The sequence below is a fragment of the Leucoraja erinacea genome, chromosome 18, assembly GCF_028641065.1.
Source record: "Leucoraja erinacea ecotype New England chromosome 18, Leri_hhj_1, whole genome shotgun sequence".
NCBI lineage: Eukaryota > Metazoa > Chordata > Chondrichthyes > Rajiformes > Rajidae > Leucoraja > Leucoraja erinaceus.
This window is the reverse complement of record NC_073394.1, coordinates 33,418,168-33,431,265: the sequence shown is the minus strand read 5'-3', so window position 1 is coordinate 33,431,265 and position 13,098 is coordinate 33,418,168. Positions and strand designations below refer to the sequence as shown.

At 49.4% G+C, this 13,098-nt stretch overlaps 1 protein-coding gene across 1 annotated transcript in view; it reads right to left on the bottom strand.

The window, feature by feature from the left end:
* Positions 1-4,523: 4,523 nt before the first annotated feature.
* The window catches only part of tp53i11b (tumor protein p53 inducible protein 11b), a 99,146-nt gene continuing 90,571 nt past the window's right edge, over positions 4,524-13,098 (bottom strand). Inside the window, exons 5-7 of the mRNA XM_055649772.1 lie at positions 11,919-12,015; positions 9,795-9,896; positions 4,524-5,849 (exon numbers count right to left, since the gene is read on the bottom strand). Coding sequence (XP_055505747.1) covers positions 5,716-5,849; positions 9,795-9,896; positions 11,919-12,015 — 333 coding nt within the window. The 3' untranslated portion in view covers positions 4,524-5,715. The remainder of the gene's footprint in view (positions 5,850-9,794; positions 9,897-11,918; positions 12,016-13,098) is intronic.

The window sequence follows — 13,098 nt, the reverse complement described above, 5'->3', positions numbered from 1 at the left end:
CTAGACAGTTACTGTGAGGCGCTCTGACAATGCCTCCAGAATTCCTCATGACATTGCCCGCAGCAGACTAATAGTGGGACAATGCCTCCAGAATTCCTCATGACATTGCCCGCAGCAGACTAATGTCAGCTCACAAAACAATTCCCCCCCCAACCACACCCATTTTCCCCTGTAACCTTTTATCCCCACATTCCCATCAACCTGCAGATTCTTTCCCCCAATGGCATGCCTGGGGCAATTTACCCCCCAACCTGGTTAGAATGTGGGTGGAAACCAGAGGTCCCGGGGAAACCCACGCCTGGACCGACAGGAGATAGCTAGAGCAATGGTGGGAGCACCTCTGCTGCCACCCTGACCCCTGGGGCTGCGATGGTCCTGTCCGTGATCCAACCGCAAGGCGGGGTGGCTGCAGTGCCGTGCAACTGGCAGACATGCAGCATGTGACAGCTCTTGTGTCCTAGGATCGACCCTGACCTCAGGCGTTGTCTGTCTGGAGTTTGCACATTCTCCCCGAGACCGCGTGGGTTTCCCCGGGACCACTGGTTTCAACCCACATTCTAAACATGTGAGGTGGTGCACACCCACGGTGGCAGCTGTCAGAGCCGCTTCACACCGACATCGGGCGCTACAAAGACAGACGGGACTTTACCTCCCGAGTCCTGGTGGTCCCAATCAGGTGACCAGGGTCGGTCTCTGACTCTTGGCAATGCTGGAGGGAGGGGGCTATGCAAAGTGTTAGTTTTCTGATCTATTTCTCAATGCACTCATCACATAGTGTTATAAGACATTAAACCAGGCCCATTGGCCCAACTCTCCCAAGCAGATCAAGTTAGTCGCATCTGCCCTCATTTGACCGTTATCCCTCTAAACCTTTCCTATCCATGTACCTGTCCCAATACATTGTAAATATTGTTTACTGTAACTGCCTCAAATACTTCCTCAGGCAGCTTGTCCATACATGGATCGCCCTCTGTGTGAAATAATTTCCCATCTGTTTCCCTCGCACCTTAAACCTATGCCCTCTAGTTCTTAATTCTCCTACCTATCAATTTCCCATGTGGTTGCATACACCTTTATAAGCTCATTATTTGCTTCTACATCCCAATGAATAAAGTCCCAACCCTCAGAGGATCTGTGCCTCTGCCACGGCTACAGGCTGCATCTCCAAGTGCTGTCCCCTCCCTACACTCTGTGCAGTCAGGGTTCCAGCAGACCCGTTCCGTCCCGGTTCCAGTTGTGGGAGCAACTGGCGTGAGGAGGAAGGAGGGTGAGAAGCATTGGCGGGGAAGGTAGGCTGGCTCTTCTGCAGCTTGGGAGGTTTGGGTTGACAGGAATGAATGGTTGATTAAATGAATGAATGAATGAATGAATAAGTTTATTGGCTAAGTATTCACATAAAAGGAATTTGCCTTGGTGCTCCATCCGCAAGTGGCAACATGACATTCTGTGACAGTTAGGAATGACACATAAAACATTAATAATAAAACATTATTGATTAAACATGTGAATTAAATAAAATACCAGAGCAAAAGGAGGCTACAGATTTTTGGTTATTGAGCAGAGCTACTACTGGGAAAAATGCTGTTTTTAAGCAAAGCAAAGCCAAGCATGAAGAGGGCATGGTCACCATCTCTCTGTGGGAGTTGCAATGGTGTATCCGTGTAGTTCAGGTAATCCTGAACTTTTATAGGAAAGGCTGTGAGTACCTTCTGCTCGAGAGAGAGGGAGGGGTGTCAATGATACCCTTTGGGAAATGTGGGGTGTCACGATGTCCCAACCCAAAACATCTTTGTCCATTCATCCACAGATGCTGTTTGGCTTGCTAAGTCCCTCCAGCAATTTGTTTCAGCTCAAGATGCCTCCTACCTTAAAGCAATATCTCGTTCCAGAATCTTGATGGTTTTATAAAATCATCCTCATTCTTCTAAACTCCAAAGAATATAGGTCTAATTTGTTTAGCTTTTTGTGAAAGGACAATCTTCTCATCCCAGGAACTAGCCTCATGATCACTTTTGGACTGTCCGTCTAAATATATCCTTTCTCAAATAAGCTGCAGGGGAGACATTCCATGACGGTGCAGTGACCATTGTATGTGGGCGTGTGACCGGAGTGGGTGCTACAGTTGACCAGTGGGTAGTGGATGTGGACAGTGAGTAGGGGTAGTTGTGTGTCACGTACACAGGGGGCACAGAATGGCATTGGGAGTGGCGTCTCACCTTTAGAAGCACTGCTCAGACTTGGAGCTGGGACACCCTGTCCCACAGCTTGCCCCCCCCAGGGTGGGTGATTGTGAGGGGTGATGCAGGGCGGGTGATGTGTTGTAAGGTGTATGTGTGTGTGTGTGTGTTGTAGAGTGGGTGTGTGATGGAGGGCGGGTGTGTGTGAGGGGGCTTTTATACTCATACAGGGTGCCTGTGGGTGTAGTGTGAGGGTGTTCCCTGGACTCAGTGCAGGAGTGGTCACACATTACCTGTTGTACAGGGCTATCACACACCTCCCGGTGTGGGACATGGGCCCGATCTGCGGCTGCTCTTGCCTCAGTCTGTTCAGAGTTGCCTGCACCCCTGGGTCACTAGTACCACCGTCTCTCTGCCTCTATAGGGTCTCTCTCCCCCACCAGCACAATAACCCTACACACCACACTGAGCAGAAATCCTGTGGGGCTGTAGGTTTGCGTGGTGTACAGTCTAAGATGTGATATGCTGAGTGGTTTTCTGCAGTGATATGATGATAATCTCCCAATCTCGAGCTGTTTTCTTGCAATGTATATGAAATGTATCTAAATCTACAGTGCAAACTTTGTATTTGTACAGGCACTGCAGTCCACACCACTGGATTCAGTCCTCTGCGCCAACTATGTATTTCAAAGTGGAAGTGTAGAATGTTCTTAATATTGTCCTTTGTCTGATTGCCTTGTGAGGGAGTCACAATAAAATGTTATTCAGAAGTTGGAGAGTTGGAACATATAAGCCCAATTATCCTGGAGCAAGTGTGGTCTGATCCATGCAGTCCTGGCACTCAACTTGCCCTGCCATTCACTGTGATCATGCTCCAGTTTTCTCTTTTGTGCCAGCTCCCCAATGGCCCTCAATTCCCTGAGCTTTTCCAAAATGTATCTGCTTCCTCATTAAATACTTCCAGTGATCCAGATTTTACAACCCCCCCTGGGTGGAGATTGACAACCTCTGCAAGAACAAGTTTCGGCACATCATCGAGAGATACAGCCTGGAAACAGGCCCTCCAGCCCGACTTGCCCCAGCTGCATTGATCCCACCTGCTCATTTCCAAATATCCTCCGCCAAACCTTGAAGCCGTGTCTGTTCATTCAACATTTCTCCCACTCGTGGAAACATCTCAGCATTTACCTTGTTATGCCCCCTCAGGCTCTTTTTACCCTCTTTGATTGTAGCACGGTGGCGCAGCTGGTAGAGCTGCTGCATCACAGCGCAAGAGACCCAGGCTCAATCCTGGCCCCGGGTGATGCCATGGATTTTCTCCAGGTGCTCCCACATCCGAAAGAAGGGTTTGCAGATGAATTGGCCTCTGTAAATGGTTCTCAGTGTGTAAGGGGTGGATGAAAAGGTGGACAGATTGCCAAGCTGAACACATACACCAAATGGTTTGTTTCTCTGGCTTAATCACATCCGTCCTATAAGATGGCAAGCGGACAATGCTCAAGTGTGGTCTAATCATCATTTTTTTCAGGTGTAATAGGTCTTGTACTCAGTACCCCGTCCAATGAATGCAAGAGTGCCACATGCCTTCTACACCACCCTGTCGATTTCTCTTGCCATTTTCAGGGCACTACAAACATGCACCCCAAGATCACGCCCTGCCAATCATAAGATGGGCACTGCCATTCATAGTGTGGGCACTGCCCAGGGACCTGCCATTCATAGTGTGGGCACTGCCCAGGTTTTACTTCCCAAAAAATGCATTGTTACATTTGTCTGGATTAAATTCCATTCCTTTTCCTACTTTCCCAGAGGATACAGATCCAGTTGTAATACTAGACACCCTTCCTCACTGTTCCCTGTACCACCAATTTTAGTTTCATCAGCAAACTCATAATCATGCCCCCTACATTCTCATATAAATCACTAATTTGTGTATATGACAAGCAACAGAGGACATTGCCTAGACCACTGGCCACAGCCTCCAAAATGTAAAGCAATCCTCCACTCTCATCTTCAGATTCCTGCCACCAAGACTATTTTGTACCTAATTGGCCAGCTCACCGTGACTTTGAAGGTGATCATCTAAAGGTCCAAACGTGATGTGAGGGAGGTTTCCTCTGTGAAGTGAGTGGTGGAGTACAGGAGGCCTCAAAGCAGATGAAGTGCTGTAACCTGGAGTGTGACTGATTGGGAGCTGGCAACTGGAACCCCCCATGTCCAAGTGTGATGGGCAGAGGCACGATGGACCGGAGGTCCTGCTTTGTGCTGTAGATTTCGCTGATCCATTCTGTGTCTCCAGATGTGCACAGTGCTGTCCAGTGGCCACACAGCTGGATGGAACACCTCGTGTTTTATTGTGCTTTATTGTTATGAAAGGTTATCACACACAGTGCCAAGATGTTTTGCAACACAATCTGATTTTGGACAAAATGTTGTTTCTAGCATGAAGGGCACTTCTCCCTCCCGCACAAACGATACCCTGGATGCGAGCTTCTAATTCGTGGTGGTTGGGAAATCCTGGTGGATGGGTGGCTCCTTGGCTCCCCCTGCTGGAGGTTGAGTGTGGTGCTGGCACTATAGGCCTGGCTCATCAGACCACTCACAGGGTCACATCACACATTTATTGATCATTCTTGAGGTAAATAATTCAACAATGTTCAACTGTTGCTGCACATGCAGAAAGGCAGAACACACACGCACACGCACATACATGCACACACATACACGCACAAACACACACACAAACGCGCGCACACACACATCCATACACAAACACATGCATACAGACTCATAGGTTCATAGACATTCATGCACAAAAGGGCCACATACAAACACCGACACACAGACATGCATGCAAAAATGCAGACATACATGACATACCTAAAGACACACAAGCATACGCACACCTACATGTGTACAAACACATCCACACACATACACGCCCAAACATACATGCACAAACGCACACACACATGCGCGCACACACACATACATACACAAACACATGCATATAAACTCAGGTTCACACACATTCATGCACAAAGGGCCCACATACAAACACAGTCACAGACACGCATGTAAAAATGCAGGCATACATGACATACCTAAAGACACACAAGCACAGGCACACTTACATGTGTACAAACACATACACACAAACGTAGATGTAGAAAATGAAAGTCAGAGAGATAAACACTGGCAGCCACACGTACACACAGGCAAAAATATACACAGACAGGCTTTACAATGAAGAAAGACACAAGCGCACATTCACTAACATACGCAGTCAGAATGAATGTGCAGCAAAAGAATGACACATACACGTGTGGACACACACACGGGTTCACACACACACGCATGTGCACACAAACATGTGCCCACACACACAGAACGATCACACACATTTTTTTAAATACAATAGTACTAGGAAGGCACAAATCCAAACGTGAGAAACAGAACAAGACGCAAGAATTACAAACTAACTCTCCGACCGCAGGTTTCCGAGCTTCCTCCAGCAGAACCAAATGTCTCCCATTCCTCACACCTTCTTGGCCTTGAGACCCAGTTGATAATAGTAATAGACACTGATGATGATGAAGAGCCCCTGGCTGAAGAGCAGCAGCGATGCTCCCCATGGTAGCACTCCGACTTCCAACAGCGTGATGCTTGTAACTGGAACAGAACAAAGAACCCCTCAGAACCGGCAGAGTGGGGAGTGCGAGGTGACAGTAACTGCGATAATCATAACCCGAAGCAGGGCTGGCCTCAGGACCTGCGGGGCCCAATTGGGAACAATTTTGGGGAGCCCCAGGCTCCCAGCCAAGGTCTGTAGAATCATAGAAAATATAAATAAAGTCTATCATAGACTTTATATCTTTATGGTAGAATGGAAAATAATCAAAATGTGCGCTTAAAAAGTGCCAGCGAGTTAAGGGGCCAAATAGATCTAAGCTGCATTTTAATATAACATTGCATACATGTAAGCCTACAAGTAGCAAACAAAATGTGTAGAAAGGTACATAGTTACAATACCACTTGTTTTAGTGACTGTGAAATGAAAAAAAAGTAATTTAATTAACTAGATCCTGGAACACCAATAACTATTGGCGAAAAACCAGTCCAGGCATTAAAATTTGGGCTCCAGCCCCATCCTACCCTTTGGGCTTCTACCCCATCCCAACTTAGTTGTGTGTGTGCGTGTGTTATTTGTGTGTGTGTTATGTGTGTGTGTGTGGGAGGGAAGGAGAGAAGGGAGGGAGGGAGAGAAAGGAGGAAGGAGAGAAGAGGGTGAGAGAAGTAGAGAAAGAAGGGAGGGAGGGAAGGGAAAAGAGAGAGAGGAAGGAGGGAGGGAAGGGGAGAAGGGAAGAAGGGAAGGGAGGGAGGGAGGAGGAGAGAAGGGGTGGAGAGGGCCGGCGGCGGGAGCGGATGCCGGGGTCCGGGCGGACGGATGTGAACTGAGGCCGAGGTTTGTAAACGTTGCTCCAACCCCCAGCCCGGCCCTCCCTGTATTGTTCACCGCGTCTTCCTGGGGAGAGAGAGGGGTGGAGCCGGGTCTGTGTGCGTGAAGCACGGCGACTGGAGGGGCGGGAGCGCTGCCCCGGGACCGTGAGAGAACGACCCACCTCCCCCTTCTCCATTCCCCCTCACACCCCCCTCCCCGTCTACCTATTTCTCCCCCCCCCCCCCCCCCACCACCTCTCTACTCTCTCTCCACCTCTCTACTCTCTCTCCATCCCTCTCTCCCCCCTCCACCCGGGGTAGATCTATCCGAGCAGAGGGTAGATTACTCTAGCGCGGGGCCCCCTTAGGCGTGGGGCCCAATTGGGAGCAATTGGTCCAATTGGCTTAAGACCGGCCCTGACCTGATGCATCACAGCGAGAAAGCAAAGGCCGGGACAAATTGCTTCTGGCAATTATCTTTAAAAATACAATGAAGAGTTTATTATAGTCATACAGTGTGGAACCAGGCCCTGAGATTCAACTTGCCCTGACCGACCAACATGTCTACACTAGTCCCACCTGCCTGCGTATGGCCCATATTCCTAAATCCGTCCGATCACTGTGCCTGTCCAAATACCTCTTAAATGTTACAATAGCACCTGTCTCATCTACCTGATTCGACAGCTCGTTCCATGCACCCACCACCCTTGGTGTAAAAATGTTACTCCTCAAGTTCCTATTAAATCCCCCCCCCCTCACCTTAAACCGATGTCCTCTCTTCTGGGCAGGAGACTGTGTGTTAACCCAATCTATTCCTCTCATGATTTTGTACACATCTATAAGCACCCCTCATCCTCCTGTGCTCCAAGGAATAGAGTCCTAGTCTACTCAACCTCTCCCTATAGCTCAAGCCCTCGAGTCCTGGCAACATTCTCATAAATCTTCTCTGAACCCTTTCCATCTTGACAACATCATTCCTATAACTGGTGCCCCAAACTGAACACAATACTGTAAATCTGGCCTCACCAACGTCTTTACAACAACATGACCTCCCAACTTCAACATACTCTGATTGATGAAGGCCTCCAAAAACCCTTCTATACTCAATACTTTCTGACTTTGATTGAAGGCCAACAATGTGATTATCCAAAAAAAACCTATGTTGGTCCCTGCAGTCAGAAACACCACTTTCATGGGGGGAATGGCGGACCAATTTACTACTTTGGTTCCGTCTTCACGTCATAAAAATGCCGGAAATACAACCACACAATGTTAGCCTGATTATGAATGATTTCCCACATATCCCGAGATACAAGAGGCTCCAGAAATATTTCTTTCAAAACTCTTTAGATTCTGGAAAAGATTGGTGGGTGCAAACGTAACCCCACAAGGGAGGGAGAGAGAAAATGGTCCTACAGACCACACATCGTAATGGGGAAACCTACACCTAAGATGGGTTAGCACATTGTCCTCCCATGGCACCTCACATTAGGGGTTACTACTATCCTCACATGTACCACATACAATGTGTTAATACCATCTTCATGCATGTCTTACGCACATGGGTTAATGCCACTTTCACACATGTGTAAGCCACAGTCATATTCACACATTTAGAACACACGAAGGATTAAGACTGGAGAGAAGGAATGGTCTGAAGTCTGACCATTCAGTCTGAAGAAGGGTCTCAACCCGAAACATCACTCATTTCCTTCTCTCCAGAGATGCTGCCTGTCCAGCTTTTTATGTCTATCTTTGGTTTAAACCGGCATCTGCAACTCCTTATTACACACAAAGGATTAATGTCACTTTTACGCAATGTCTTCCTGCACCAACTCCCTTGGGCAGTGGTACACCCGGGAACTAACGGGAAGTTATTGGCTTCCTGCTCACTAGGGTAGGTGGGAAGGTGATGGTGGGGAGGAGTGGGCCTGACAGGGAGCTGGTGTTTGAAGTAAGCATAGGATCAGAGGGCAGGGGGTACCGTGACTCTGCCACAGAGGGTAGTTTTGAGCCAGTTCATTGGCTATATTTAAGGGGAGTTAGATGTGGCCCTTGTGCTAAGGGGTTCAGGGGCAGGTGGCCACAGAGAGAACTGGAAGGCTGTTGGGAGGGGTGGCTGCCGCTGCCACCGTAGTTCGACGTTATAGCCCTGCTGGCTCATACTGTGGTTCTGAAGCCAATGGAAGTGCACCCGGGCTTGTTTCAGCACCAACAAGGGATCATTTTTCTTCAGAACGTGTGCAACACACAAATGGATTCATATAGTCCTCACAGACCTAAGAGAAATGCACTATCCCACAGAAACTAGTGAAAATGGCCCACCCATTTGTCGACCATGCGGTGAGTGGTGATCATATTCCTATTATCAGAGATGCTGTGGACGTTAGTCTATCTTTGGGCTTTTAGTAATGAACTCACAGCCCAAATAGCCTGGGATTATACACCCGGGAACTAACCCGACATTGGCCCAGCGTCTAGAGATAGACCTGTGGTCCAGAGGACAGGTACCGGCAGCAATTGTTGGGACAGCACTGCCATCGTTATCGTGGCCATCTGCTGCCACTGCAGAAACACAACAGTCAGGTTCTCAGGGAAAGCCAGGCACCTGGATCAGTTTTATTCAGAACGCATCAGACGAGAAATGCAATTCCCACACAGCATCCGAGGTCTCAGTACTGAACTCAGAGACCCTGCCTCATGACCTGTGGATTGTTGGACAGCACTGCCATCTCGTGGCCATCTGCTGCCACTGCAACACAACAGTCAGGTTCTCAGGGAAAAGCCGCACAGCATCCGACCTCAGAGACCCTGCCTCATGGTGAGGTGTGTGGCAGGGAGACTGGGCATGTGGAGAATGGCAACAAGCAGTCTGGTGTAGTAAGGGTACAGGGGGGGAGTGAGTTACATGCAGTATAGGGGTGCAAGGAGTCTGGGGTAAGCTAGGTTTGGGGTACGGGAAGTCTGGGATACTGGGGAGTGGGACTGCATGGACTATGGGTGTACAAGGAGACTAGGACAGAGGGGGTGGGGTACGTGCAGTGGGGGTACGTGGGCTGGGCTACAGGGGAGAGGGAGACAGGGGGAGTGGGGGACAGGGGGACGAGGTTATGAGCGGGAGTGAGGGGACCCCATGATGAAATGTCTGTTGGCTGAAGTAATCCATTGATAACCCACCTATAAACTGCACTGTGAAGTAACAGGCTTCAGACAGCAGTGTCCAGCGGATCACCATCTTCTCTGCCGTGTACAGCACGTTCCACATTATCAAGGAAATACCTGCAAGGTAAGAGAGGGGGGAACATGAGCGGGTTCCCTGGAGCCTGCCCCCTACACAAGCCCATGATCAGATCCCCCCGTTACCACACGCAGAGACCCAGGGCTCAGACCCTGACCAATACTTGGCTCAGTCCATGAGCAGCACAGCACCGAACGTGGACATGAAGATAGTTTGGAAGTTGGGAGGTCACGTTGTAGTTGTGTAAGACATCGGTGAGGCCACATTTAGAGTATTGTGTTCAGTTCTGGCCACCATTATTATAGGAAAGATGTTGTCAAGCTGGAAAGGGTTCAGAGAAGATTTACGAGGATGTTGCCAGGACTAGAGGGTGTTAGTTATAGGCAGAAGTTGAGTAGGCTAGGTCTCTATTCCTTGGAGCACAGGAGGATTAGGTGCAATCTTATAGAGGTGTATAAAATCATGAGAGGAATAGATCATCTAAGAGTCTCTTGCCCAGAGTGGGTGAGTTGAGGACAAGAGGAGATAGGTTTAAGGTGAAGGGGAAAAGATTTAATAGGAATTTGAGGGGTAACATTTTCACACAAAAGGTGGTGGATGTAAGGAACAAGCTGCCAGAGGAGGTAAGGACTATCCCAACATTTAAGAAAGAGTTAGACAGGTAAATGCATAAGATAGGTTTGGAGGGATATGGTCCAAATGCGGGCAGGTGGGACTAGTGTAGCCGGGACATGTTGGGGCGAAGGGCCAGTTTCCATGCTGTATCACTCTATGACTAAGAAGGCCGGGGCAGCGGGTGAGGGACAAATGGACGGAGGTTTCAAGAGGAGATTGAGCTGCGGGAACCCAGTGGAAGGCAGGGCCATCCTTGGAAGAGCCGGCTCCCACCAGCAGGCTGGGCATGGACAGTCTGGCTCCCACCAGCCGGGATGTGCAGACGGGACAGGCAGGAGCTGCCAGTCAGATCTGTGTGCACCGTGTACCCGTTAAACTACCCGCTGTGCCCCCAGGAAATCGGCAGCTCTTAAAGCAGTTCAGCGTGGTTCCCTGGGCTGATGGGAGTCATTATTGCGGTGAATGGGTTTCCCCCGGTGTTCCAGCTCTGCGGTGGTGAGGTCAATGTGGGACACACAGAGGAAACACGCAGTGAGGCGGCCCGCTCGCTCTTCCACCTACAGCCGATCTCTAGGCGTCCCTTCCTTTAGTCAGAGGGTGGTGAATCTGTGGAATTCTTTGCCACAGAAGGCTGTGGAAGCCAATGGATGCTTTTAAGCCGTAGATGGATAGATTCTTGATTGGTACGGATGTCAGGAGTTGTGGGGAGAAGGCAGGAGAGTGGGGTTGGGAAGGAGAGATGGATCACCCATAATTGAATGGTGGAGTGGACTAATGGGCCAAATGGCCTAATTCTGCTCCTATCACTTATGAGTTATGCCTCCGATGCACGGGGTCAGGTCCTCAGTTCTATCCCCAATGTTCCTCCTCCTGGGATAGGCACAACATGCTGGAGTAACTCAGGGTCAATTTTACAATTTTACCAAAGCCAAATCACCTACAAACCTGCACGTCATTGGAATGTGGGAGGGAACCGGAGCACCCAGAGGAAACGCAGGCGGTCACAGAGAGAACGCACAAACTCCATACAGACAACACCCGTAGTCAGGATAAAACTCAGGTCTCTGGTGCTGTAAGGCAGCAACTCCCCCACTGTGCCACCACAGTGGTCGTGTTAAGGTGCAGTCAGTGTACAGTCGGTGTCGTGGGCGTGTGTTAAGGTGCAGAGTTCCCAGTACAGTAAGTTTGTGTTAGGCTGGAGTTCTCCCTGTGGAGTCGGTGTAATGGATTAGTGATAAGGTGCAGTGCTCCCTGTACACAGATGTGTAGTCGTTTGTGTTAATATGGAGTTCTACATGTACAGTTGATGTAGTAAGTTTGTGTTAGTGTGGAGTGCTCCATGTACAGTCAGTGTAGTGAGTCTTTGTTGAGTAGCAGTTGCATTGCAGTGCAGTAGTGTGTGTGAACTAGGATTACTTGCTGCGACGAGCTTGGGCAGTGGTACTTACTGAGCAGTGCGCCTCCATACAGCCTCACAGATATCTTACTCTCCGATCCTCCTTTGTCAAAGACTACATCGTAGAGCTGGTCAGGAAAGATGAGCGCCTGGTGACAGGAAGGGAACAGTCTTACTGACAACATCCAACATCCTGCACAACTGGCACTGGTGTCTCAGCATGACAAGCCCTGTGTGGTGTGGCAGGTGTGTGGGCTGGCACTGTTCGGGGCACGTTCACCAAGGTCCAACTCCCACAGGGTGGTGTACACACTGGTACACAGACAGGCATCCACCAGTTACCAACCTGGATACAGGTGTCCATCGGGTTCCCAGACACCCGCAATATTACTGCAAATGGACCTACTGAACCGATGAAGATGGAAAATGGTTGTGCAGCAGTGGGGATAATGGCTGGGATGGAGGGAGATTAGGAGAGAGGGAGGGAGACAGAGAGAGGAAGGGAGACTGGGAGAGAGAGTAGGGGAGAGGGGTAGATTGGGAGAGAGGGAAGGAGATCGGGAGAGAGGGAGAAGGGGAGATTCGGAGGGAGGGAGGGAGATCAGGAATGAGGGAGGGGATCAGGGGTGTGTATAGGAGTGAATGAAGGAGACCAGTAATGAGAGAGGGAGGCTGGCAGAGAGAGAACGTGTCAGGGAGACAGTTTTTAAGTGCGAGGGAAACAGGAAGTGAGAGAGGGAGATTGAGAGAAAGGGTGACTGGCAAATAAAGGTTGCGGGTAATCTGGGCCAAGCACGGACAGGTGGGATTAGTGAACATAGGGTGGGAAAGGACTAGTTGACACAAAGGGCCTGTATCTGTGTTTTAGGATTATATGACTCTCAGGAATGTATGTACTTTGGATATAAAATGCAACATTTTTTAAGTGGTGACCAATTGGGAAATGTTGCTGTTCAGGGGGACCTGGGTGGCATCTTAGAAACATGTTGGTATAATTATGAGTGGGTTTGAGTATGTGACAGGCATAGTGATTCCCCACACTGGAAGTGAGCGGGCAACAAGATTACCCACACTAGCACAACAGGATTCCCCCACCCGGAGTGAGCGTACAACAGGATTTATCACACCCGCCGTGTGTACAACAGGATTCCGCACACTGGGAGTGAGGGTACAGCATTCTTCCTGGGGAGTACCTCTGGGGTCGCACTGTCAACACTCTGTCATTTGTGTTA